This window comes from Ceratotherium simum, chromosome 14, assembly GCF_057802395.1.
Source record: "Ceratotherium simum simum isolate JZ-2026a chromosome 14, ASM5780239v1, whole genome shotgun sequence".
Taxonomy (NCBI): domain Eukaryota; kingdom Metazoa; phylum Chordata; class Mammalia; order Perissodactyla; family Rhinocerotidae; genus Ceratotherium; species Ceratotherium simum.
Window position 1 is genome coordinate 35,177,433 of NC_141913.1, and position 26,228 is coordinate 35,203,660.

Genomic DNA, 26,228 nt, shown 5'->3' on the forward strand with positions numbered 1-26,228 from the left:
TATCTATATCCAAAAGTTTATATTATTTTTAAAAGGGATACTTGAGACATAGAAAATTAAAGACTTTCAGGTCTCTCCAACTCCACAAATTTCTAATGTATGCTGACAATAGAATGAGTTTTATTTCACATAATAAAATAAGCAATGTTGGTTGAATTGAAATCTTGATATTGCCTCATGTTAGAATGATGAGTCCTGCTTGTTTCACTAGTGATCTGGGCTACAAAAAGTGGTTTCCAACTCCTGCTGGAAAGCTTATCAGGTGCAGCTTCCAGAATATTCTTAGGATGTTAACTTCAACACACACAGGCCTTGTTGTGAATGTGTCAGTGATACAGGAGAGTCAGGCTCACTTTGAGGCATGGGGATATATCTGTCAGAACAGTCACTGCTTCTGGTAAAAATTAAATAAAAGGGGGAGAATAAAAGAAACACCACACACACAACTTTTCTGGAACTTTTGAAGTAAGAATGATATCCTTGGATGCAATGGAAGTTTTATAAAAGAAAGAAAAATAAAACATAAAAAGCTGCCACACTTGTTGGATTCAACTAATAACTGTTCATTATTAACAAGGTGATGTCCAATATTTAACGATTCTTATTCAGATATAAGAAAAAATGCCATTAGCAGTCTCTTAGACTGGGTTTCTGCTGTGCATTAAAAGTGTGGCTAGTTTCTTATTGCAGAAAATAGAGCCCACACCATACCTTCTTCTTCTCGCATTTGTAAAGAACAAAGCTGAAGGAAATTGTTGCGTTAATGTTGGTCCCCAGGATGGAGCCCTAACAGTTTGCCTGAAGCATTTCAGAGCAAGCCTGAAGCCCATCCCTCCTCTGGAACAGGCTTCAGATCTGTCAACCTCCTACTAGTGGAGAAATGCAGCAGAACAAAATCTGTGCGTTGGTCTCAGTGCAGGATGATTTGCCTCCATTTTTGTTTTGTTTTGTTTTAAGCAAAGTAAAACGAACATTCAATGTGTGTAATCAGCTGGTTGTCCCTCTTTGCTGATGGAGCTCTTTGCTGATGGAGAAGACTGTCTTCTCTGTTAGAGGGGCCACATCTCCTCTCCCCAGGAACCCAGAGGGTGCTCTCCTGCATCCCTCCATCTTGCATTTCATGCCCTCATCAGAGCCAGGGCACGCGTCCTGCTGAGTCACGTATTTCTGCCCTTGGTCGTGTATGGAGAGAAAGGAAGGATGAATGGACGGTCTTTGATTGGCGGCGCTGATGATGCCCCTCCTGGTCCTCTTTGGACAGACCCTTTTGGAAATAAAGCTGTTGAGGCAGCGCGTGGAGGCTTCGCCCGGCTAAGCTTGACCCTGGCCCATGGGCCACCAGAACAGGTATGCGTCCTTCCTGCAGCCTCTGTCTCGGGAACCTCGTGGCCTGAGCTCCCAGCTGTGGTGTGTCTTTTCTGAGTAGAGCCTGAGATTAGGGGTGCTCAACCTCTGCTGAGCCATGCAGCTTGGGCTGAGCTGGATGCACAAGGCTCTTGGTCCAGAAAATCATAAGGCACTCATCTTGGTTTAGATGCTGGACTGTTGAGCTGCAGAGTTTTGACAACCATGGAAAGGCTAGGAGAAAGTGGTCTGGGCTTTTTAATGCATCCTGCTTCTATTTTATTAGAGTTTCTTCCTTTTATTTTATTGTCCTGTCTTCTTAGTTGTAATTTAATGAGTTTGAGAAGTTTGAGCATCAGTAGAAGGTCCCTGCCCCATAGCTTTGCAGTCCCGGTTAGGATGTCTAGATTCTTATAAGTTCCCTAAAGAAATGCAAATAGTCTAGTCTGATAAAACTCTAGGGTAAACTACAACTTTAAGTTACGGGTTCTTCAGAAGCGGTTCTCATGTCTGAGTTCTGGAGCAAGTAGTCACGGCTCCCCGAGCTTTGAAGGGCTCAGCAGTTCAGAATAAATGGCTCCTGGGGGGTCAGCAACAGCAGTAAAGGTCTTCTCAACACATAAGAAGACCCCTCTCTCTAGGATCTGGTAGTCCTACAACTCATATGCGGATATTGGAGAAACAAATTGCAATAAGCCTTCTATATGTTGGGCTGTGGATTCAGACAAAAATACTTCAATTTTTCTTTAATTTTGGGTGACTCAGCAGGGAACTCTGGCCATTCAGGTTCTCAATCATGTCTGGCCAGTTATATTATCAGGTTTCATATCTGTATCTCCAAAATCTCTGAGGTGATGACGTATTTAAAACGCTCTAAAATAAATAAATGCTGGAGATTTTGAGAACATGAATTTGTTCACTCTAGAATAACCCATATACCTAATTGTTTCTGTAGTTGATGGAAAATGCCACTTTAATGCTTTCATTACATGCTGCCTCTATAGGACTTGACCTACTCAGTTATAGAAACTCAAGGCAATTGTATTTATTTGAGTCGCTTGCTGTCACCTGGGCTGAAGCCTGATGCCTCTCATAAGTTTGTATGGCTTTGAAAATGGGTCACTGTAGCTGAGGAAGGAGCCCACAAAGCAATATTTTCAGCTATGAGATTTAAAGAGGGAGATATCTGAAAATTAATGATAGCCATCACTTAGATAATGAAATAAAAGGCAATTTTTCATAATTGCTTAATAATTCAGTTTAACTATGGGCCAGCTGAGCTCCATATGGACTTAACTTTGGTTCCTGACCTCCAGCAGTTTTCAATTTAAGAATTTCTTAATTCCAGCAGAGAACACAGTGAGAAGCGGAGACGGGCCTTCTCTCCCAGGGCCCTCCAGGTGGTCCAGCGGCGGGCCAGTGGGTGAGCTGGGAGTCAGGGGACAGGCCACGGGCTCTGTCCTGCAGAGACTTAGAGCCTTGGCTGCGCTGCCTACAGGCCGGGCGCAGACCTTGAAGCAGCGGTGAACCTCTCCCTCCATCCGCACCTCCGCGGCCTAATGGCGGCGGCCTCACGCAGGCCAGACACTACCAACCGCCTGGTCTCCTGGCCCAACCTTGTGGGGCCTGGGCGGAGGCCCCACCGAGCCACGGAGGATGCGACGCTTTTGGGCGTCAAGCGGGGTGGGGCGAGAAGAGTGGCGGCCACCAAAGAGGGCCGTTAGGGCCTTGGCGGGCCCGAGAAGGCGGGTCTACGTGGACGCAAGGTCAGCCACCCTTAGGCCTTAGAGCCACACAGATCCAGGGCGTGGGATGACCGCTTTGTCCCAATTGGACGAGGTCTCCCCTCGTCCGGAAAAAGGCCTTAATGAAGCCTGAAGGTGAGAGGAGCCCCAGCCTATGATAGGTGGAACATTTAGCGGGCCATCGCCTTCACCAGACCTTGATATTGGAAGATATAAATGGTAGAAAAACATACCCCATGTGGCCAATAGGAAGTGCCCACCCCCCTTTGGGAAGATTTATTGGCACTTTATAGAAGGCCTGTGTGTATAATATGAAAAAGCTGCTCTCAACTTGCCCCTCAACCTTTCAAAAGAAAACTGTTGCTACATCTAAGCCTTCTTGATGTAAAGAGGTTGCCAACGTATGATGATAGAGTCAAAAAATCACGTCTTGCAAATGCTCATTTGTTTTTTAAAATAATCATAGAAAATAAATGGCTTCTGGAAATGACTTTTTGAAATGGAATTGTTAGACCACCACTAGCAGCAACATCAGGAGACACATGTACACATTCATTCAGTGGGTTAGAGGACATAGAGTAGAAGACCTTGAGGAGGAAGAAAAGAAGGTTCTATGCCTGCCTGGTCATATCTAGAAGACGTTTTCACATTATAACCGTTGTTTTCTGTGTGCATTTTATTCCTCACTACTGTATGTATAGTTGACAATGCTAGGTATTTTTTTGAAATATTTAGTCTTTCTAGATGTTCTGAAGTGTCTGATATATGTTAAAAGTAGAGGTAGTAAAAAGACATTTTGTAAATATCTTTTTGTTAAAATTCATATGAAATATTGTTGTTTATTTTGGAGGGAATGACCAAACCACCTCTTTGAACAGTACACACTGTGTTTGTGCACTGGTTCAAGGGAGAAGGAAGTGCAAAGAGCTCTATGCCAGTAAGTTTATAGTGAGGCAAGATTAACCATTGTCCCTTATGTTCCTGCATTCTGTTTTACTTTGCTGTGTATATAATGGACCAATGAGTCCTAATTTTGCAATATCTAGTCTCTAGATGTTAAAAGAGGTTGCCAGTTTTTTACTAAGTAGTTAGTAAAATTAGCACAATTTGTACACTTTGTATTGAGATTCATAGGAAAGCTTGCCTTCTGCAAATGGCTTTTGGATATGAATTTCAACCACCTCTAAGCATTACACACACCTATACTTGTCCACGGGATTGGTGGTGGAGAGAAGGAGATGAGGGAGGGAATGGTTCAGGCCAAAATGGTAGTATTTAGAAGACACCTCAGATTATAACCACTGTTATGTATGTGCAATTTTATTTAACCGTGCTGTGTACATAGCGGACAAGTAAGTTCTTATATGAAATATCTAGTCTTTCTCGATGTTTAGAAGTGCACAAAGTATGTTAAAAGTAGAAGTAGTCAAATAACACATTTTGTAGGTACCCTTTTGTTAAATTCATTTGAAATATTGTCTTAGAAATGGAATGGAATGGAATGATCAAAATGATCAAACCACCTCTCAGAGCAGTACACGTTATTATATTTGTGCTGGTTTGGGGAAGAAGGAGAGGAAAGTGCAAAGGGCTTTATACCAATAGGTTTATAGTTAGGCAGGGATTAACTGTAGTCCGGTATATCTGTGCGTTTTGTTTTACTTAGCTGTGTATATAGTGTATATAAAGGGCAAACGTCCTAATTTACAACATCTAGTCCTTCTAGATGTTAAAAAGTTTGCCAGTGTATGACAAAAATAGAATTAGAAAGCAAATATTGTGTACACCTTGTGTTAAAATTAATAGGAAAGATTGTTCTGAAAACAGCTTGAGGAAGTGAAATTATGGAAATCCTCTCTAAGCATTACAAATGCTTATTATACTTGTCACTGGATTAATAGAGATGAGACGGGGAAGGATTCTAGGCCAGATGTTCCTATTTAGAAGACACTTTCAGATTATAGCCTTTGTATGCAGTTTATTCAATTCTACTGTATGTCTAGTGGACAACTTAAATCCTTATTTGAAACATCTAGTCTTTCTAGGTTTCTAAAAGTGCACAACATATGTTAAAAGTAGAGTTAAAGTAATATCCTTTAAGTATTTTTTCAGTTAATTATAGGAATGGTTGTATTTTGGGAATGGGTTTGTTAAACTTGATGCTTTGGAGAGTATGCTGACTGATCACTGGGTGGTGAGGAGAGGGGCAGGGGAGGAAGTGCTGAGAGAAGAGTTCTGTGCCCATGAGTCTTTAGACAAGTTCAGATTGTCTAACCATTGTTCTATATGTGCATTTTAATTAATATTGCAGTGTATTAAAGGATAAACAAGTCCTAATGCCCAAAGTATATAAAAAATAGAAGTAGTAAAATAATCCTTTTATAAATGCCCTTTTGTTAGTTTTTAGGAAGGACTGTCTTCTGGGAGTGTCTTTGTTAATCCACCTCTTGGAATTAGATGTGGTCCTATACTTAATAATTGAAATGGTGGAGGAGGGAGACGAGAAAGGATGGAGGGAAGGGCTCTTTGCTGGTATCTCCACATCTAGAAGACAGTTTTAGGTTATAATCATAGGTCTATATGTGCATTTTTGTAAAGTACCTGTGTTTGTTGTGGGCAAGGTTCATTCTTCGTTTTGCAACATCTAAGCTTTTTAGATGTCCTGAGGTGACACTGTATGATAAAAAGTAGGGCTAGTGAATTAACCAATTTGTAAATATCTTTTTGTTATAATTGATAGAAAAGAAGCGTCTTGGACATGGAATTGTTAAACTTTCTCTGAGACATGTACGTCAGGACTAGTTCATTAGGTTGGCAGCAGAGGGCCTGAAGGAAGTACAGGGGGAGGGATGTATGCAGATGTGTTCATATTTATATTTTGATGATAACCATAGATGTGTGTGATCTCTTTTGGCTGTACTACAGGAACATGTTGTTAAGTAATTCAATGGAAATTTACCTCCTTGCTAATATTTTAATAGTATAGATCAGATATCAAATTCTCTTAAAAGTATTATATTTTGTGTACTCTGTTGCTTGATGTCTCTTTTTTTTTCCATCTGTAGAATGCAGTAATCGGGTGCTTTCGTTGCTGTGCATTTGTCTCATTTTTAATTGAACGTTAAGAGAATGCAGTATTTTAATCATAACTCAGCCGATATCTTTATCTAGAGGCCTATTGCCATTTTTGTCTCCAAGAAAGGCAAGATTACATTGTTTTTCTTTCAGATTGAGTTGGTGTAGTGTATTGTTGGTTATCAAAATACTCATGTAGCTTTGGGACATTGAAATGGTAAATATTCATGATGTTTGAAAAAGTCTGATATGTAACTGCAATCTTAATTACTTAAAAATGGATGCTTAGTTGTGTAGATAAACACACAGGACCTAGAAGGACAGATCAAACTATAAACTGCTTGTGATTAGCGATAACTTGGTTATTTGCTTTTGTGTTTTTCAGTTTCCTATTATAAACATGTTAACTTTTAAAAAATAAATGTTATTTTAAAAACCTAAAAAAAAAAAAAACAAAGAATTTTAAAGGTTCATTGGAAGCTGCACAAATTCTGGTGTCTAACACTATTTTGCCAAGATAAAATGAGCTTCGTCTAGAATATATTGCATAAATAGCTTCTACTTAGTGTAATGATTAATGGTTTGCCATTGTTTAAAAGCAGGATGGTTAGTTGGGCAGTGAAATAATACAATTGAAGTGTAATTGTTACCCAATTAAAAAATCAGTTACCCACAGTGATTTCCGTACTGGGATTAATGGCAGCCAAAACTAGAGTCAAGGTTCGAAAAAAAAAAAATAAGACATAACTTTATTGTCTGTTAATAGCTATTTGTTGACTCTGTTAAATGGAATAATGATGGGGCCAAAAATAGCCATGAGAACTCCTTACTCTCAGCCTGTGCATAAGGAGAAGATGAGCTGGTTAATCTTCAAGAGCTTTGGGTATTTCCTTGGTCATGTCTTATGTGCCTGTAGCTTCAACATTGCAGAATTATGCCTTCTGGGGTCTGACAGTTTGTTCCCCTACCTCACACTTACCTGGCTGTACTCTTGGCTTTTCTTGCACACTCAATGTGGTTTTGCCATCGTCTTTCTCCCTTTGCCTACCTCTAGGATTACGTCATTGGTCTTCTTTTGTATCTACTGTCAGCGCCATGCAACCTTCATTTTTGTCTCCAGGGTACCACATTTTGGTGATGTCGGTGCTTTCCTATTGCATACTCATCATGAGAAGTGAAGAGTCTCGTAGTGAACACAAGTCATGGTTCTATTGTTAGCATTTTCCCAAGGCATGCTTACTATAATTATGCCCTGTACCTTCTTGTATCATACAATTCTTGGATCACAACTCTTTGGTTTTCAACAGCTTTGTCCACTTCCACCTTTTCCAGTTTCTATATATTTGTGGAATATTATTCTTGCCTGTTTTTGAAATTTGTATTTTCACACATACAAGCTTGGCGAGTGTGTATGAGGGGGTTTCTTAGGCTGTGTTGACACAAACTTTTTAAAATTTTTCTTTCCTTTCAAATTTTTAAAAATAAAACCTTTTACTGTAAAATAAAATTTTAATTTCGAAGGGCTGCTTGACTTGGAAAGTAGCTGATTGGTCTGCGTTAGTGAGCAGGCCATTTCGTAACCTGATGTCTGGCTCCTAGAATTGACGGCATGAAGCTTAAGCACTTGATCTTAGCTCTTTCTATATTATTATTTGACTCTTATGTTGAAATTAACTGGTTTTCAGTCTTTTCCACTAGACTGAGCTCTTTGAGTGCAGGATTTGGTGCTCAATAAATGTTTTTTGAACTAGAAACTGAACTTTATGAAATTGAAAACCAGAACCTTCTCGTGGTAGCAGTAAAGACAGTGAGGACAAAAGTAGTAGGGCATTTGGATTTGGGTAATAATCTCTGTGGCATTATTTCAAGAGGAAAATGTGGTCTCTTAGTCTCATGGGATGTCATGGTCCAGATGAAGTGCCTTTAAACCTATCCTCTGTGGCTACTGTGACCAAGCCCAATGCTGACCAGTCTGGAATGTCCTGTATTACAGTGTTTATGAACTCTGTTCTTTCCTCAAGGAATCAGAGGACGAGACAGCCATGGAGAACAGCCCCACTATGATTAAAGTGGATGAAGGTGAAAACCAGGTTTCACCACGTCAAGGGAGCAGGTGCTTCCCCAAAGTGCTTCGCTATGTCACCGGTGATATGAGAGAATTTGCCAAATGGCTTAAAGGTATTTATGCTTCCATCCCTTGGAGAGATGGGAGAAGTGGCTTTGAGGGAAATGGTTTGCCGGCTCTTCTACTCATATCTTTAGTTATATTCCCTTACCTTTTATCTATCTCTTCCCTCTCCATTTTTTAACTTTTTATTTTCTGGAAAATTTTATTTGTCGGAAAATAAAGGACATGCAGTCCTCTTAAAATTATTTTTATGCAGATAGTGGTTAGGGCCAGGGCCCTCCTCATATCAGAGGAAGACACCTGGTTCCATCCTGTAATTTCAGTACTTAAAAACTGAAATTTTACTATTGGTAATTCATTCCTTTGGCTTAAGCATCTGAACCTCTGAACATGGTAAATAAGTGCATTCGATGCTTTCTGGAGCTGAAGTTCTAGTATGGGCCGTGTGGGTTGAGAGTAAAGAAATTGGAGGCTTTCGGGATCCGGTGCCACTAAAGGGGCAAAGCATTCAGAGAGAAAAAGCTTCAAGGAATATCAAAAATAATCTGTACCTTCATCAGACAGGATTTTGATGATTTTGCTCAGCGGGGGCCTGGACTTGGGAAGGAGCACCATTTGCCTTGCCACTTCCTTACCTCTGCCCATCTCATCTCTTCCAGACAAACCCTGGGTACTCCAGTTCATTGACTGGGTTCTTAGGGGCATATCCCAAGTGGTGTTTGTCAGCAACCCCATCAGCGGAATCCTGATTGTGGTGGGACTCCTGGTCCAGAACCCCTGGTGGGCTCTCAATGGCTGTGTGGGAACGGTGGTCTCCACCCTGACGGCCCTGTTGCTGGGTCAGGACAGGTAGGCATGTCCATCCAGGCCTGTTCCTCTCACTTCTGAGAACACAGGAGCCAACCAGTGAGTGTGGGCAGCAGAGATCAAGCCCCACGCTTCTCCGGAGAAACGGCCTTTATTCCATAGAACTCTTTATAATTGTCTTTAGTTAGAGGTCAGGGAATCATTTGTGGCCTCTTATTCATGGTATCTGAATAAGTGGCCAGTCTGACTGCTACCAGATTCTCACAGCAGTACATGGTAACCAAAACTAAGCTACAAGTAATTCCCAGGAGAGGTTCTAAAGGGATCTTCTTTAATGATTAATCAATTATCTATCATCAGCATTTTGTTTGTTTGGGCAAAAGCACATATGAGTTCATGAAACATCTTAGAGGCTTAAAAATCCCACTAATCTCATTGTATCTTGTTTCCATGCTTAGTTTAGCAAATCATTCTTCATAGACAGTGCAAAGGTCAGGTCAGCTTCCAGAGAGCTGAATAACCACAAATTCCCAGTTAGCAAGTCCTGACTTAAGAAGTGTTAGTCTGTCTTCTAAAATATGTGTTAGGTTAAAAATAGCATGTATTTTATAAATTGAATATCAATTGACATTGAAGAAGTGATGAGCTGGCTCCCACCAGGGGACTAGTTAGCTCCTGACTAACCAGTTCCTTCAGGGAGCCTGCCGGTCTTCTAGGTGTCCAGGATCAATGCAGAATCCCCAGTGAATGGTCATTATACAACTAAGTTCTTGTAACTCTTACTGTAAATTGCCTAAGGAGCTTCTCAAGGAGATAGTCAGGAAATGCTCCACTCTCCCATCAGGTCCAAGGAGCCTGATATGTTCTATGTAGAGGGTGATTTTGTATCTTGCTTAAACCCTATTCCAATGTATCAAGAAACAGTCTTTCCACTTTGAAGGTGTGGTCCAGGATTGTGCTATATTGAATATCCCTTCATTATTTTACTCCAGTGAAAGTTGACCCATTTGCCTTATCAGTATTTTTTAAAAGACAAGTCGTATTTACATGTGTTAGTTTTCAAGTCTCTTTTACTTTCTTTGGTCCTAAAGGACTGTTAAAATGGCAATTCTCTGTTTTAAGTGAATACGTATCTTCCTGTTGCTTTAACTGTGACATTCCACAACTTGTAGATGTTGCCATTAATTTTTTGTTGATCAAACCCAGGCATTAAATCTGCAAGTCAGTTGTTGAGAGGACGAATCTTTGCATAGTTCTTCACTCATCATGTGTCATCATTTATAGTCCCAATTTGTGGAGGGCATTATCACTTCCTGAGTTAAACCAATACAAATTGTGTCACCTCCCACATGTCCCAAAGGATTATTTAAGGGAGACAAAGGACTTTTAAACAGGGAGTCCACCCTAATATTCTTGCCCAAATGAATATAAGTGATTCATATATGTAGAATTCATTCTGCAGAAGTCACTTGGCGCTTCTAGTTCCCAATTATGAAATGGGAACCATTTTGGCCATTTGTACCAAGGAGTACAAACTTACCCTTTGGACAACTTTTAGAAGTGAGGTTAAATGCTGAGGAGCAAAAAGAGACCCAAGAAAGAATTAAGTGTTAGATATGCACCTAATTACATGGAATACTTTGCCAAGTAAAAGAAAAGTAATTGTTTTTCTTTGTAATAACTTGGAAATGTATATTTGGAGACAACAAAATGGAAGCACAGGAAAATGAAAATATATGCTAAGTTGGAAGATTAGTGTTTATAAGGTCACAGACACTAAGAATGTGCATTTACATTTCAAGAATCTTGTATCTCTCACCAAGAAATCAGACTTAGGAAACAGTTTCATGATACTAAAAATTCTGTTCAAGTCAGAGGCCCTTAAAGAGTTAAAAGAAATAATAACTTCCCGAAGGCTAAGTAAAGGAAGGAAGGCTAAAAGGAAGCAGAACAGGTTGCCTTGCTGATTTTTCTTTCCTCTACTAGATGCCGTAATTCTATCTTTAGAATTTAGAATTCTATCTTTAGCTATAATGCCTCTGGAGGGGGTTGTTCTGTATGCATATTTGTATTTTATCTATGCGTATTTTGTTTTTTCATGTTTTTATTAGTATTTGGCTTCTATAGACTTTGAAATAGATTTCTAGATATAATCTCATTTTCTAATGTGAGTATGATCTGGAAGTTGCAAGTGTCATTCATGTGCAAATCTAGCCAATGTCCACCTGGGAAATGTCCGTGCTGTGCTCTTGCCCGCAGGTCAGCAATTGCAGCGGGGCTCCAGGGCTACAATGCCACCCTGGTGGGAGTACTCATAGCAGTCTTTTCAGACAAGGGAAACTATTTCTGGTGGCTGTTATTTCCTGTATGTGCTATGTCCATGACTTGGTAAGTTGTACCTGGTTTTCAAAATGCTCTTAAAAAAAAAAATTTGTAGCGGGGAGAAGGGTATGGGGAGTTATTGTTTAATGGGTACAGAGTTTTAGTTTTGCAACATGAAAAATGTTCCATGAATGGATGGTGGTGATGGTTGTACAACAATGTGAATGTACTTAATGCCACTGAACCACACACTTTCAAATGGTTAAAAGGGTAAATTTTACGTTATGTATATAACACAATTTTTAGAAAAATAAATAATTTCTTAAAACTTAGATTCAGGTTATGTCTATTGGAAACAGGAAGCATTAAAACACACTGATGCATGTGGTCCTCCATACCCATGTCACCACCCAAGATTCTGATGCATTTGGTCTGGGGTGTTGCCTGGGCATTGGGAGTTTTAAAGGCTCCCAAGGGGTTCGAAAGTGCAACAAAAGTTGAGAACCAGTCCCTACATCAGTGGTCCTCACACTTGTGCACCATCAGAATCACCTGCAGGGCTTGTTAAAGCAGACTACTGCTCCCCTCTGCAGGGTTTCTGACTCAGTCTATCTGGAGTGGGACCTGAAATGTGCATTTCTAACACGTTCCCAGGTGATGATGGTGTGGCTGACTCAAAGACCCCACTTTGAGAACCACTGTGCCTATACGAACTCCTCTTACCCACCTGCCCCGCCCCTTCAAAAAAATTCTTTACTGCATTCAACTCATTTTATTTTTTTACCCTAAATCCTTCAAACTAGTTTCTACATTGACACTATCTTAAATCCTCTTTTTGGAAGCAAACATTTCCTTCTAAATAGCATGTTTAGAATATAAAGTACTAATATCCACACAAATTAGAAAAACAGCCCACTGTGGACAGTGTCTGCGGGAGGGCCACCCACCCTGGCTGCTCCCACAAGTGTGTGGAAGAGAACCTGCGGTAGAGCCAACCTTCTCAGGAAGTAACTTCCAACCTGTTCTTAAGAAAAGGCTCAAGGGCAGGAGGTATCGCCTACAGGTGCTCACCACAGCCCCTCCTACAATCCAGGAAATCTGGAGGTCTGATCGTAAAATGATGGCTCCTTGATTGGGTCAACAAGTGAGAGCACAAAAGGGACCCAGAGACCATCTAATCCAATCCCCCAGTTTATAGACAAGGAAACTGAGGAGTGGTAACTTTCCCAAGGTCACACAGTTCATCAACTGCTCAACACTTAAAACTCTGCCTCCCTGCACTTAAGATCTGTTTCCTCCAGCCCACATCACCTGCATCCTCCCTTGGACAATTGTTTCTCTTTTCCAAAATTAGATATACTAAAGACTCGTGGAGATGATATACAAGTTCAAGATTGTGGTTGCCTCTGGTGGGGAAGGAGGGACATATGATCAAGTAGGTTACACAGAACACTTTAACTGTGTTGTTAGTATTTTATTTCATATATCTTAAATACTTCAAAAATATTTTTAAACCCTAGATATATAACTCATTGTGAGCAACCGCAGGGTATAATTTTTTAAAAGCCGAATAATATAAGAGTTGATTTTTGACTTTATGTAAGAATTATTCTATGACACAATTTATCCCAGGTTGCTTTTTGGGTTTTTTTGTTGTTGTTGTTTTGCTTCGTTTATTCTGTGAAAAGTTCGCCAACACAGAATTTTAGGGACATATTTGCTGATGAACTAAAGCCCTTTCATAGTATAGAAATTCAGTTTGTCAACCTGGCTTGTCTCGTGCATATTCTTCCATTCTGTTCTGTTGTTGTTTTTAGCCCAATTTTCTCAAGTGCACTGAGCTCTGTGTTCCACAAATGGGACCTCCCTGTCTTCACCCTGCCCTTCAACATGGCGTTGTCAATGTATCTTTCGGCCACAGGACATTACAATTTGTTCTTCCCAAGCAAATTGTTCACACCTGTAACCTCAGTTGCCAATGTCACCTGGTCTGACCTCAGTGCCCTGCAGGTAAGAGGTATTATCTTCTCACATTCCCCCTGGCTCTGGAAGATGCCCAGTGTCCTCCTGGTGAATTGTTCATGGGTGTCAGAGCCTTATAGAGACTCAGTCTGAGGGTGGCCTTGCTGCCTTCATCTTGCCATCTAAAGCATTTGTTCTAGGCCAAAGCTTTGGGATCTAAGGGATTTCTTAAATGACTATTTGGTCAAAGCTAACTTTTCCTGAAATCTGCAGTACTAACTCCAGAGTATAGCTCCATTGGAAATCAAACACTCTATTTCAAACTTGGCCCTTGTTTGGGTGGGTGTGACGGGGCCAGCCCTTGAGGTAGGAGCCTCCAGCCTGGGGTTGAATCCTCCAAAACTTACCTCCTCCAATCAAAAGAACTGGCTGCTTACTCTTATATCCCGTTACAGAACCTCTCATTCTGCTTTTTCTTATGGTAGATCTCATAGAATGTGTACAATAATTCAGAGTGCTCAAGCTTTGGTAGGCATGAGAATCATTGTTTTTTAAATACCAATACAAGCTCCATCTCAGACTCCCTAAATTATAATCTCTGGGAGTAGGGCCTGGAAACCTGTATTAACAAGCTCCCCAAGCAATCGTGATGTGCGCCAGAGTTTGAGAACCACTATCGTGGGATGTATGCTATGTATCATTTTACAGATATGCGTAGAGAGAGCACTCGTTCTTAAAAACCAAATCGAATTCCAGCTCTTCCTATTGGTGTTTATTTAATAAGTCTGTTTAAGTTTTCTTGATTATTAAAAACAAGAGACCACTTGATATCAGAAGAAAATCAAAGAAACCTTACCTTTTATAACGTGCGAAAGACTGGCTTTCCCACCATCAGGTTATGAAACACCTTTTACCACCCTCTTCTCTGAGTGATCCAAGCTTGTGAGGAGCCTTTTCTTTAGCTTCGTGTCCAGAAGATGAATGGGACCATTTGGAAATAACTCAGAAGAAAAATCAAAGATTTATTAGAACTACCCATGAAAAATAACATTATAGTATATATATATATATGTGTGTGTATATATATATGTATACATATATATACTATATATATAATAGTATATATAGTATAATAATAGTATATATAATATACTAATACTAATAATAGTATATATAATATACTATTTTATAATACTATAGAATAGTATTAATTGATCTAAAACTGCACTGTCCAATACACTAGCTATTGGCCCCACATGGCTATTTTAACTTAAAGGTAAATTAATTGAAATTAAATAAAATTTAAAATCCAGTTTCTTAGCCTCACTAGTCGCATTTCTGGTGAACAGCACAGATGTAGAATATTCCACCATCATGGAAAGTTCTATTGGTCAGTGCTGATCTGGGGACGTGGGGGTCTTCTCCTTCTCCTCACTTTGAACTACCACCCCATCATCAGCATACTTATTTCCCATCTCACCCAACTCCCCACCTCCCTGGCTACCTGAGGGATAGTCCTTGTGTCCAGTTCTAAGATAAAAGCCAATGCAGTCTTTGCCTATGTCCTTGGTCTAGAAGAAACAGGAAATATTTCTTGTATGCACATGAAGATCCACCACAGCTGGAAGACTTTAGGGCCCATCCTAGAGTAGAATCAAAAACTCACAGCATGGTCCCGTCTGGTGAACAAGGACCAAACCAGTGTTTGGAAGCCAGCATTAGATCCAGCCTAATGCAAGAAGAGAGAGGACAGTCCCTCGTGCCCAAGCTGGGCCTCCCTCTATCAGAGTGACTGCCTCTCGAAGGTCCTTGCCAGAAGGTACACATGTACCTAGAGAAGGTGGAAGGAGCAAGATGGGAGGTGGGGAAGGCGTCTTTCAATAAATAGCCTTGGTCAAAATGGAACTAACATGGCTATTTATGCCTATCCTGGCTCTACCAGAATTGTTGTTATAAATAATTATCATTTATTAGCTTGAGTCAAACTCTGTACCTTTCTGAGAACTGCCATTCTGTGAACACATTAGCTGAATTCAGGCCTCAGCCAGAAAGTAGAATTGTGACATTTACGTGTATTTTGTGTTTTGAGGACTGACTGACATTTATCAATAACTAGGATAAGCTGAGGATATCCTGTAAATTAATACATGTTCTTGTTAACAACAGAAGTATAAATATGGTCCTGATTTATGAACTTGCCAATAATTATTTCCGAATTGTGGGTAAGATAACCTGGCTTCAGGTCTCTGGCTTCAGTATTAACAACCAAATTGCATAGGAGTAATAATAATATTTCTGTTAACCATAGGAGTGTGTTGATGTATTGGCATCAGCACTGACAGACAGTTGAAAACAATAGAAGTGTAAGCTGTAGTCCCTGCCATCCTCTCTGGGAGGCATGGCAGATCCTCACAGTAGGGGGCAGTGACAGTGGGAGCTCATCAGCGACCAAGGCCAAGTGTCAGTGCAAGCAGTAGAGCCAGTGAGTGAAGGGAGAGTTTTGAGAAGGCGTGATCAGTATGCACCAGGGAAGGGCAAGTGTATCTCTACGGATAAAGCAGAATGACTGAGATTTTTTTCTGTAGTTAGATAGAAAGAGAGAATTCGAAAAATTAGTAACACTGATCTTGAAAGATAAGATACAGTAAATCTAAAATCACGTTGTATGTGTTTGTGGGTGTCCTGTGGGTTTCTGTTCAGTTATTTTAATGACCTCATTTTCTAAATTGTTTTTGCAGTTATTGAAATCCCTGCCTGTGGGTGTTGGTCAGATATATGGCTGTGATAATCCATGGACAGGGGGCATTTTCCTATGTGCCCTCCTACTTTCCTCCCCACTCATGTGCCTGCACGCTGCGATCGGATCGTTGGTGGGGGTAGTAGCAGGTAAGCATAAGACTCATTACCAGATATTGAACATCTCCTCCATCCCATGCATTGTCTCAGACATCTTCTATACTCCAGACCTTTCTTGAGGGTTCTGCTTCTAAGGGACCAATGGGAGTTCTTGGATGCCTCCTCCATCCCCAGACTCCTTACGGAGCATCCTGCCTTTAGTCTGCAGCTCCGACCCCTCCTGTCTTGCCTAATAGGACTCAGTCTTTCGGCTCCATTTGGGGACATCTACGATGGACTCTGGGGTTTGAACAGCTCTCTGGCCTGCATCGCAATTGGAGGAATGTTCATGGCGCTCACCTGGCAAACCCACCTCCTGGCTCTTGCCTGCGGTGAGTATCCCGTGCATCTGAGGGGAAGGTTGCTCACGATTATGAGATAACAATCAAGGGCAAACAGTAAAGAAGGACAGTGTGAGAAACTAGGGTTGGGGTTCTAGTTTGTGACCCCTGGTATCTAAGTGTGTGACCAGGACAAGTGACATCCCCTCTCTGGGAAGAGTCAAGTCTCCTCTGCCTACCTCATTGGTTACTGTGAAGACAGGAGAGCCTGTTGAGTTGTATTAATTCATTTTACAATATGTATATCTTGGGGGATAGAAATTTGACTTGTCCTATGTTCTTCATACTTCATACAAGAAACTAAGAGGAAATAACTCATGCTAAACACAGAGCCATTTCCCTGGCTGAATCAGGGGGGATTATCTGTGGCCCTTTGAGAATCACATTCATCTAGCCATTCTCAATGGGCCCATCCCTAGTTCCTGATTCATTGTTGGAGGTGGGTGGAGGAGTTTGCATTTCTAACAAGGTGCCACATGGTACTGATGGTGTTGCTCTGGGGACCACATTTTGATAACTGCTGTATTAATCCTTTCCTTAAATCCTCGTATTCTAGCCAGACTCAGCCTGTCAGAGGTAGAAGGGGTTCTGGAGATCTCCACTCCATCCTTCTCATTTTACTGTTGGGGTACTGAGGCCAAAGGGGTAAAGTGATGTTCTGACAGGCATCCAGTCAGTTAGGGGTCAACACAAACCCAGAATTCACATTTGCTAACAACCTGCAGAATTACACCTGCCACACTCCTCTGCTTCCTTTGGTAGCATTCATGCCATTAGGTGAAAACAGACCTCAAGTGATTTGGATTTGAAAAGCTAGTGGATTTCTCAGGCCATTGTAAGGGTAAGCTTATTCACCCACAGCCTCTGGCATCCCTAATTCAATACAAGTAAAAGTATTTAAGATAATGTGCTAGAGTGAAAGGAATGACACTGCCTGGGGGACAAAGGAGCAAAGGAATAGTGGAATGTGCAGAAATTATTTCTAATGTAGTGATTAGGGTCAGTTTATCACCAGATTAATCAATCCAAGGTATCTAAACCGTTATTAAAATGGCGGACTACATCTCAGGCAGGATTTAAAAGGATTTCCTGTATTGGGCAGGAAGTAGCATGGGACTAAAGATTTCTAAGGCCTCATTCAACTTTGCTTTTCCGATGCTGTAGCAAGGTTAACAAAACGCAGTTGCAGTTGTATTGCCATTTACATGTCATTTTGTCAATTTCTTTATAGTTGCGGGGCTGTTTCACCTAAGGCCCCTGTCAAAAACTTTTGCTCATTCTCCTATATTTGTTCACAAGCTTAGGGAACAGGAGAAGGTTATGGACAGATTGTGTGGCCACTTGAGTTCAGCTAGATTAGAATCTTTTATCCTACAACCTTCTATCTTTATTCAGAGATTGGTTTGAGGTTTCAAACCTTTATTTAGTGTGCATACCTTTGTGTTGACAATAGCAGCAAATTCCTATTAAATCCTCATGATGCAACCCAGACAGTACTAGGAAGAGCTGGGGGTTTAGAAGCTTTAGATTCCATGCCATTCCTGTATACAGACAGTGATATAGTGGAGGGCAGAAGTGAGGTGAGTAAGAAAGAGAGCCCACAGGAGACCATATGATGTTTCTAGCAGAACGAGGAGACATGTACAGCACAAAATTCTCTGGAGGAACTTTACAGTTCAGAATCATCAAGAAGTACCTCCTGGAGAAGGTGGCTTTTCTATCAGTCCCAAAAAATTGAAAGGAGGAATTCTAGCTGGCGGATAGAGTGGTCTGGACCAGCATGGGGACAGCCTGAGTACATCCTTAAAGATCAAGCAGAAACTATTTTGGTCACAAGAGTTGTTAATGAGGTCTTGACAGACCATGGAGAGGGATGAAGCCAAAGATGTTTACAGATGTGTTTCCCCAAAGCAGGAATATCTTAGTTACTTTCTTTATTATAGAAGTCATATAGGTTTATTGTACAAAACAGAACAAAAATTCAATCAATAAAGAAAAGTATAAAGCAGAAAGTTAAAATAGTCCATCCCACTCCTTAGATATAACTTTTTTGTCTCCCTCTCATAAGGATCCTGTGATTACATTGGGTCCACTTGGATAATCCAAGATAATCTTCCCATCTCAAGATATTTAACTTAATCACAATGGCAAAGTCCCTTTTGCCGTGTAAGGTGACATATTCACAGGTTCTATGGATTAGGACATGGATATCTTTGGGAGCCATTATTCTGCCTAGCATGCCTCCCTTCCTTTGGAAGGATCAGATTTTCTTTACCAGTATAGCATAATGGTTAAGGCAGCATATTGAATTAGTTAAGAGCCCAGACGCTGGTGCCAAAATTCCAGCTCTGCCAATTTTAGTTTCAGTAGATGCCGAATTCACCCGCACCAAGGCCATACCAATTTTCCCTGCCACCAATAGTGTGTGAGAGTACCTGTTACTATCAGTCTTTTTCATCTTTGGACATAAAGTTTTGAGACAGACCTCCAGCCCCTCTCATAAAGCAAATCTCACATGTAAAATGCCACAGCAAGTTTCAGCTTGCTCACATCACCCTGACACTGCCAGTCAAAAGACCCAACCTTCTCAGCCAAAGTAAATAAATAACAGACATTTATTACAGAGCTGCTCTTCCGTTAGTCCAAATGGCTTTATCAGAAAGAAGACTTGGGAAACTCTGATAGAACCTGGCAATGCTACCTTCCCTGCCTTTCAACCAGAAACTGCATATCCAGAGAATTCCTCATTTTCATTTTATCAGTGCAAACTGTAAACACATTTTGTATGTTTTTTTCATGGTTGGGTTATCATAGTAGGACTCACAGATGGTGGTCTGTTGGGAAGGACGTTGTCTATGAAGAGCTGAAATCCAGTCTTCCCTTTAGCACTTAAAGGCCTTTGCTTTCCCTCAGCTACCCAGCACACTGGGAGGGTCATCACCTACAAGCTGGGGTGGGCAGAATTCCACCTCTAGTGTGAGGCTTTCTCAGTCCGACTCAGCAAGTCTTAATTGATGGGCAACTACTATTAGATCATGTGACACTCCTGCTAGGGAGAGAAAAGGAACTTGGAATTGGAGATCACTTCAAAACAGCATAACAATATGAGACTTGAGTGCCAAAAGCATGCCTTAGAAGTACAATAGGTATTAAAAGGAGAGAAATGGCAATAATGTCTCATGTACTCAGGAGAAGTGTTGTAAGAATATCTGGTACTCAAGAAAGCAGGGACACAGTGTCCCTGGTGCTTAGCCAAGAGCCAGTGAATATTTGTTGAATGAATTAATGAATGAATGAAATGGAAAAAATAAATGAAATTAGCAAACCCAAGCAGAGAAATTCTTCCAACCCAAGCCATTGCACCCTTCTGCTCAGAGCAATATCTCAATCCCATGGTGACAGGGATGAGTTTACAGCTGCTGTTTGTGGAAATACATGATTTTAGTTAAGATACATCATTTCCCTGTAAAGCATGTCTTCAGATTGCCTTTATACAGACAATGAAACTAGATTCCAAGAAGTTCAGTGATTTGTTATAAAACAAACAGAATGGCAGAGCTGGGATTTGAAGCCAGGACTGTTTCCGAAGACAAACCTTTCCTGCTAGCATGAGACAATTCAGATATGAAAGAATTAGGTATACCGTTGAACAAAAAATACCAGGATATAAAGATAAAATATTGATAAAAGGACAAAAGTCTATAGCAAATTAAATGAGGATCACAGAGTCCCTCCCACTGCTTCCTGTCCCGCCCCTCAACGTAGCTGATGCAATTTCTCATTTGTACATGAAGACTTAGATGGTGAGTGTGTCTAATAGTGCTGGTGGCCCAAGTGGCTGTGTGGCCATTATATGGAGACCATTCTTCAGCCTGCCTCTGTGAAACCTAAGGGCTTCCCTGAACCTCCTTGAGCTCACTCTTCAAGCAGAATGGAAGAATTGATGATTTGCTAGTTGAGATCTTTGTTTTCATTGTTTTACATTGAATGTCACACACACACTCAAATTAACCACTCTAAGATTCATGCTCAAAGTAAATGAAAACATAGCATGTTTAGGGGCCGGCCCGAAGGCACAAGTGGTTGGGTGCGCGTGTTCTGCTGCGGGGGCCCGGGGTTCGCCAGTTCGGATCCCAGGCGCGCACCGATGCACTGCTTGTAGAGCCATGCTGTGGCGGCGTCCTACATGGAGTGGAGGAAGATGGGCACAGATGTTAGCTCAGGGCCGGTCTTCCTCAACAAAAAGAGGAGGATTGGCGTCAGATGTTAGCTCAGTGCTGATCTTTCTCACAAAAAATAAAGGGGGCCAGCCCCCGTGGCGTAGTGGTTAAGTGCACGCACTCCGCTGCTGGCGGCCCGGGTTCGGATCCTGAGTGCGCACTGATGCAGTGCTTGTCGGGCCATGCGGTGGCGGCCTCCCATATAAAGTGGAGGAAGATGGGCAGGGATGTTAGCTCAGGGCCAGTCTTCCTCGGCAAAAAGAGGAGGATTGGCATGGATGTTAGCTCAGGGTTGATCTTCCTCGCCAAAAAAATATATATATATATCATGTTTCTACATGGACCTGTACACCAACCTTAATGGTATTTGGAAAAATGTTATCGTCGGGAGGAATCTCAAGTTTGTGTTCAGTTTCTGCTGATCCCTGAGTTACTACCTTCTTACTTTTTTATACCATGATTTTTTGTAACTGTGAATTCTAACCAGTGATATGAGAATCCTAGATGCAGTGAGATTGTATGGAAACTGTGCTATCTCAAGAAACATTCATAATTTTCATTTTAATTCAACTAAGCTTGGATCAAATAACAGGGAAGTTTATTTGAAATGGAAGGCCTTAAGTATGAGCAATAACAGCAACAAAATAGTAACCACGGAAAAGCTACCTTTATTGAGTACTTACTGTGTGCTAAGCACAAGCATTATCTCCATTCATGCTCACACCAACCCCATGAGAGAGATACTCCTATTATCTGCATTATACAGGTGAGGAAATGGAGGCCACCAAGCTCATAAGTGGTGGAGTCCAGATTTGAACCCAGAGCTGCTGACTCTAAGCTCATACTTATAACCAGGGTACTAGCCTAGCTGGCAAAATGTCAAAGCTTCCATTCCAGGGGATTTATACTGGAAAGCAGTCTTTCCTGTGATGAGAAATGTACCATTGTTCTTTCTCCTTTTTTTGTAGCCCTGTTCACTGCCTACCTCGGAAGCAGCATGTCAAACCTGATGGCTGTGGTGAGTTTGCTTTAATCTCGCTTTTATCATCAGCATGATTGATCAGTTTTCAATGATATGGAAACCCTCCTGAAGTCTACCTGGGTAGAGCCCCATGGCAGGATCCATGACTGTGGTAGCCACTACTTTCCCATCTCCTGGACCTGCCTGTCCTCACTCACCTTCCAGCATTGTAGTAAATTTTAGTCCAAACTACAATCACCAGGCTTGTTAAGAATTTCTGATTCCTTGATTTTAAGAATTGAAACTTAGGTTGCATAACATATTATGAAGTTCACAGTCTAACTCTGAGTGTCAAGAAGTTGACTTAAAAAAAAAAAAAAGAGAGACGTTGACTTTAGAATATCTTTTATTAAACAGAAAGCCAGGATTATGTAGTAGTTGAGAAATCAGGAAAGGGAGGAAAAGGATAATTGGCTAAAGACTCAGATTTTTTTTTTAATCAAGTCAATAATTTTTCATACCTTTTGTCTTTTTTTAAATCCCCAGCCAGTCATCAAGAAGACTTATTCAGACCCATGTCCTGGTTGAATTATTTAATAGGCAAAATCATTGCCCATTAAGTGCCTCCTGCCACTCTTTCTCCTTCCTTTTCAGCACTGTCCTACCCTTTGACCTTCTCCTTCCCCTCTCCTGAGGAGCCCAGTGTCCCCTGACTCTTCCAGGATCCCCCACCTCCCAGTGCCCTGCACTTTTTTCTCTCTTCCTCACCCACCATTGCAGGTGATGTAGGGCCAGTTTCTGATAGCTCAATCCATGTCAACGTGGTCATGGCTGCTAATGAGTCAGGACAATATCTAGCCCTCTCAGCAGCCGCATAGAGAGTTTATCTGGAAGGCACAATATCTCTCTGGTAGAAAGTCAAAACCCCATCACAGGCATGATGGGAAGTCCATTAGAGCATTGTGGGGCCCTTTGCATCCCAACAAAGGTTCACAGGCATCAGTCCATGGACCAGAATTGGGCAGGCTGCACAACAGAGTCAGCTAGGGAGATTTTGAAAGATACAGACCTTTAAGCCCTGTTCCTTTGCATTTCTGATGGAGTGGATCTTGTATGGTGCTTGGGCATCTGTGGTTTTTTTAACCCCTCCCCATGATTCTGATGTGCAGTCAGGTTTGGGTACCATCACACCCCAGAGAGTCCATGCATAGGGCCAGACCTAACCAAGTGCATGATATATGCACAGAATTGCATGAGTTGCCATGGACAGCACAGAAGGACTTACCCTCAAGGAGCTTAGAGTCTATTTGGGAGATGGAATGAAAAGAAGTAAAGCAAGTGAAGTCCAAGACCTAGTCTGGATGGCAGTCAAGGAGAGAGAGGTCACTGCAGGCTGAACTAGGCAAAGAAGGCCTAGTGAATGTGATGCTATTGGTAGTTTGCTAAGTATCATCTCTGTATGTACATCTGGTGTAGGAAGTCTGAATGTATGAGAAAGAGGGAAAGATATACAAGACAGAGATCTAACTGACCACTCTAAGGAACAAATGATAACATTTCAACTGCTAAATGCCCTGAGATCTTAGACTCAGTCTCCATGGACAGAAGCCAAGTCCAGAACAATAGTCCAGTGACTCATCCCCCTGAGCTGAATGAGATTAGAGGGAAGGGTAGTGCTTTGTGTGCATTAGTTTTCTGATGGGATCTCAAAGAAATGTGTGGCTTGTCTATTCTTCCCAGGTTGGATTGCCATCTGGTACCTGGCCCTTCTGTTTGGCCACACTATTGTTCCTCTTGCTGACCACGAAAAACCCCAACATCTACAAGATGCCCCTCAGTAAAGCCACTTATCCTGAAGAAAACCGCATCTTCTACCTGCAAGCCAAGAAAAAGATGGTTCAAAGCCCTTTGTGACAGCAACCTCCATCCACAGCTATGGTCACAAGTCATTTCCAATGAACTGCCCCAGTTGACTTCCAGGGTGTCAGAAAACTTGTTTTTCACTAGTAACAACTTTCGTTCTAACCCATTGGTGATCTGTTCTTATGCTAATTTTGTATTTTTCTTTTAGACTCCAGGAACATCCCCAAAGATGTGATAGACACATCCAGATGATGTGCCCTGGCTATGGAATTTTAAACCCTAGTGGGGCGTTGGTGCTAAGACTGTAACATATTTATAAAGTCAAAGTGCTCCAACAGAGAGAGGAAGTGAGACTGGAACTAATTATTAATATTTATTAATATTCTTGGTGTTTTGTTGGCTACGTGATATTCACAGTATTAAAAATTAAGCTCTATAAACCAATCAAGCCTTAAGTGAATGGAATTCAAGGTCACAAAATCAAAGTCAACTCAGAATTCTCTGATAAGCAGTTGGGCTTGTGAAAAATCAATGCAAGTTACACATTACAGCTGTGGTCAACATCACAGGGCTTCGGGCTTATCACTGAGCTCATTCCCCAGCTCCTCAGCAGAATGGCCTTGATGCTGTCTGTTGTGTGTGGGGCATTCTCTTACACTAGATGGTTGGTTTTTCTCAGGCTGACAGAGCTGCAGGAGGGAGAAAGGGATTTTTTCAGTCAAAATTATTCTGTACTGTCACTTTTCTTGGAGATTACAAAGGACTTTTTAGGTATAATTTATTATTTTTTTCTTATTAGAATGGATTTGTTTTCAATGAGATAAAATAAGAGAAGATCCTGGCTTCACTAGTTCCTGGATATTAAAGAAAAGTTACATTTTTATAAAATACTAAGCAAGGTTATTTTTACTTTAAGTCCTAAGTTGATTTTGTAAATGCCACGAATGCATAGAATCAAGTCAGCAACATCCAAGGGCCCTTTAAGGTCACATTTTCAGTTCATTTGAACATGTCTTATATGTTGTAAAGACTGAAAGTTAAGGTCAGAGTGTTCCTGGGTACTTAGAAGTTGCTGATTTTCTTACGTAAAAAAAAATTCATTATTTACTACACACTCACAATATTCTCGCTCAGAAACCAATGATATTTGAACCACCAAAAAGAAATACAGATACAGGGTTCTCTTGTTTTTCTTTTTTTTTAATTTAAAAGTTATCAGTCCTATAAATATTCTATAACTAAACGTGCTGAAGATGGCGGTGGAAGGTTATGGTCATTACCATCCACTTCGGGATGTATCAATTCAGTATTTTGGAGGATTCAGAAAGTGAACCTGTGGAACCCTAAAGGTTTTTTTCCTCTTTGGGTTTGCAGTGCTCAGTGCAAAATATACAGTTTGCTGAATGACTAACAGAAGAAGGGAAGTCAACCTACACATATTTTAGGGAGAAGTTCACTTCTTCCTTTTGAAAACAAACATTGCTCCAATTGAAAAACCCTGTGACCAAAGCCTTTTGAAACCAGGAATTTGCAACTGTCATAGAGTCATGTATATTCCTGTGAAAAAACTAAATTTTCAGTGTTTGAACTGAAATCTCCCTTGTTAGGGAATTTGCAAAATAAGAGTTGGGCGGGAGGACAGGAAAAAAAACAAGCATAACCAAAGAGAACCAGGAGTGAAGAACCTGGGCCATGGTTGAGTGAACCTGAGGCCTCTAAAATGTCTCCAAGTTGATCTTCAGAATGGAGCTCCCATGTGCTAATTACATACCTTCTTCCTCTGTGCTCACACAGCCTTATAAATAGGAACATTTTAAAGCCTTGTACATTAATTTAAATATTAATTTTCTCAAACAATTTTTGTTACTAAATATTATCCTAAAATTAAGTGAGTATTTTATTAGTTTTCTTGGGGAGTACTTGTATTCTTTCCTATTGTCTGTATAACAAATTTCTATGTAAGAATACGAATAAATTATACTCACAACTCAGTTTTGTGTAAATTCTGTTTAAAAGTCATATATGCCTTTTATAGCTATGGTGTATATTAACAGTCACATACATAAGTATGTATTGCTTACATTTAGATGTGCTAGACTCCTTATTCCTTTCTTATACTTGGTGATAGCACCAGATGTATAGCTGAGCAAACCCTGTTCAATTTCAGATTTATGGGCCCTTCCCCTTGGGTATCCTCTCAACTATCCATTGTTCTCCTTGCTCAGGGATGAAAATGAATTACTGAAGACAGTTACAGCTGTTCAGAGCATGCTCCTCACACTTTGAGATAAATGTCTTGAGACCCAGCTTCCATGCATTCCCAGACAGGCCCCGGGCACCGCATCAGGGCTGACCCGGGGCCATGGCGTGCCTCAGGGGTCAGATCTCTAGGACAAGCAACTTCTTGGAATGCTATCCCCTGAGGGTGAATTCCCCTGAGGGTGAAGTCACTGCCTGTGCTTGTCTCTGTCACCTGAAACACTTCTCTTCCACCTCCTTTCCTCCATGGTTAGCACAGCTGAAAGAAAACATAGTAAGAATGGAAATTTACTCCAACAAGTTTCA

At 41.0% G+C, this 26,228-nt stretch overlaps 1 protein-coding gene across 1 annotated transcript; it reads left to right on the top strand.

Annotated features, from left to right (window-relative positions):
* Positions 1–1,200: 1,200 nt before the first annotated feature.
* On the top strand, positions 1,201–25,564 carry SLC14A1 (solute carrier family 14 member 1 (Kidd blood group)). Its single transcript, XM_004422489.3, has 9 exons — positions 1,201–1,347; positions 8,186–8,342; positions 8,952–9,141; positions 11,359–11,487; positions 13,239–13,431; positions 16,122–16,269; positions 16,476–16,610; positions 21,808–21,857; positions 23,541–25,564. The coding sequence occupies exons 1-9, from the start codon at positions 1,201–1,203 to the stop codon at positions 23,712–23,714; spliced, it is 1,323 nt and encodes a 440-aa protein (XP_004422546.1). The 3' UTR covers positions 23,715–25,564.
* The last annotated feature ends 664 nt before the right edge of the window (positions 25,565–26,228 follow it).

What these genes read in the sequence shown, in the direction of transcription:
- SLC14A1 (XM_004422489.3), top strand. Translation starts at nt 1,201, where the DNA reads ATGAATGGACGGTCTTTGATTGGCGGCGCTGATGATGCCCCTCCTGGT. An exon ending in CTGACCTCAGTGCCCTGCAG is followed by an intron (nt 13,432 to 16,121) that starts GTAAGAGGTATT and finishes TTGTTTTTGCAG; the next exon opens with TTATTGAAATCCCTGCCTGT. An exon ending in CCTCCTGGCTCTTGCCTGCG is followed by an intron (nt 16,611 to 21,807) that starts GTGAGTATCCCG and finishes CTTTTTTTGTAG; the next exon opens with CCCTGTTCACTGCCTACCTC.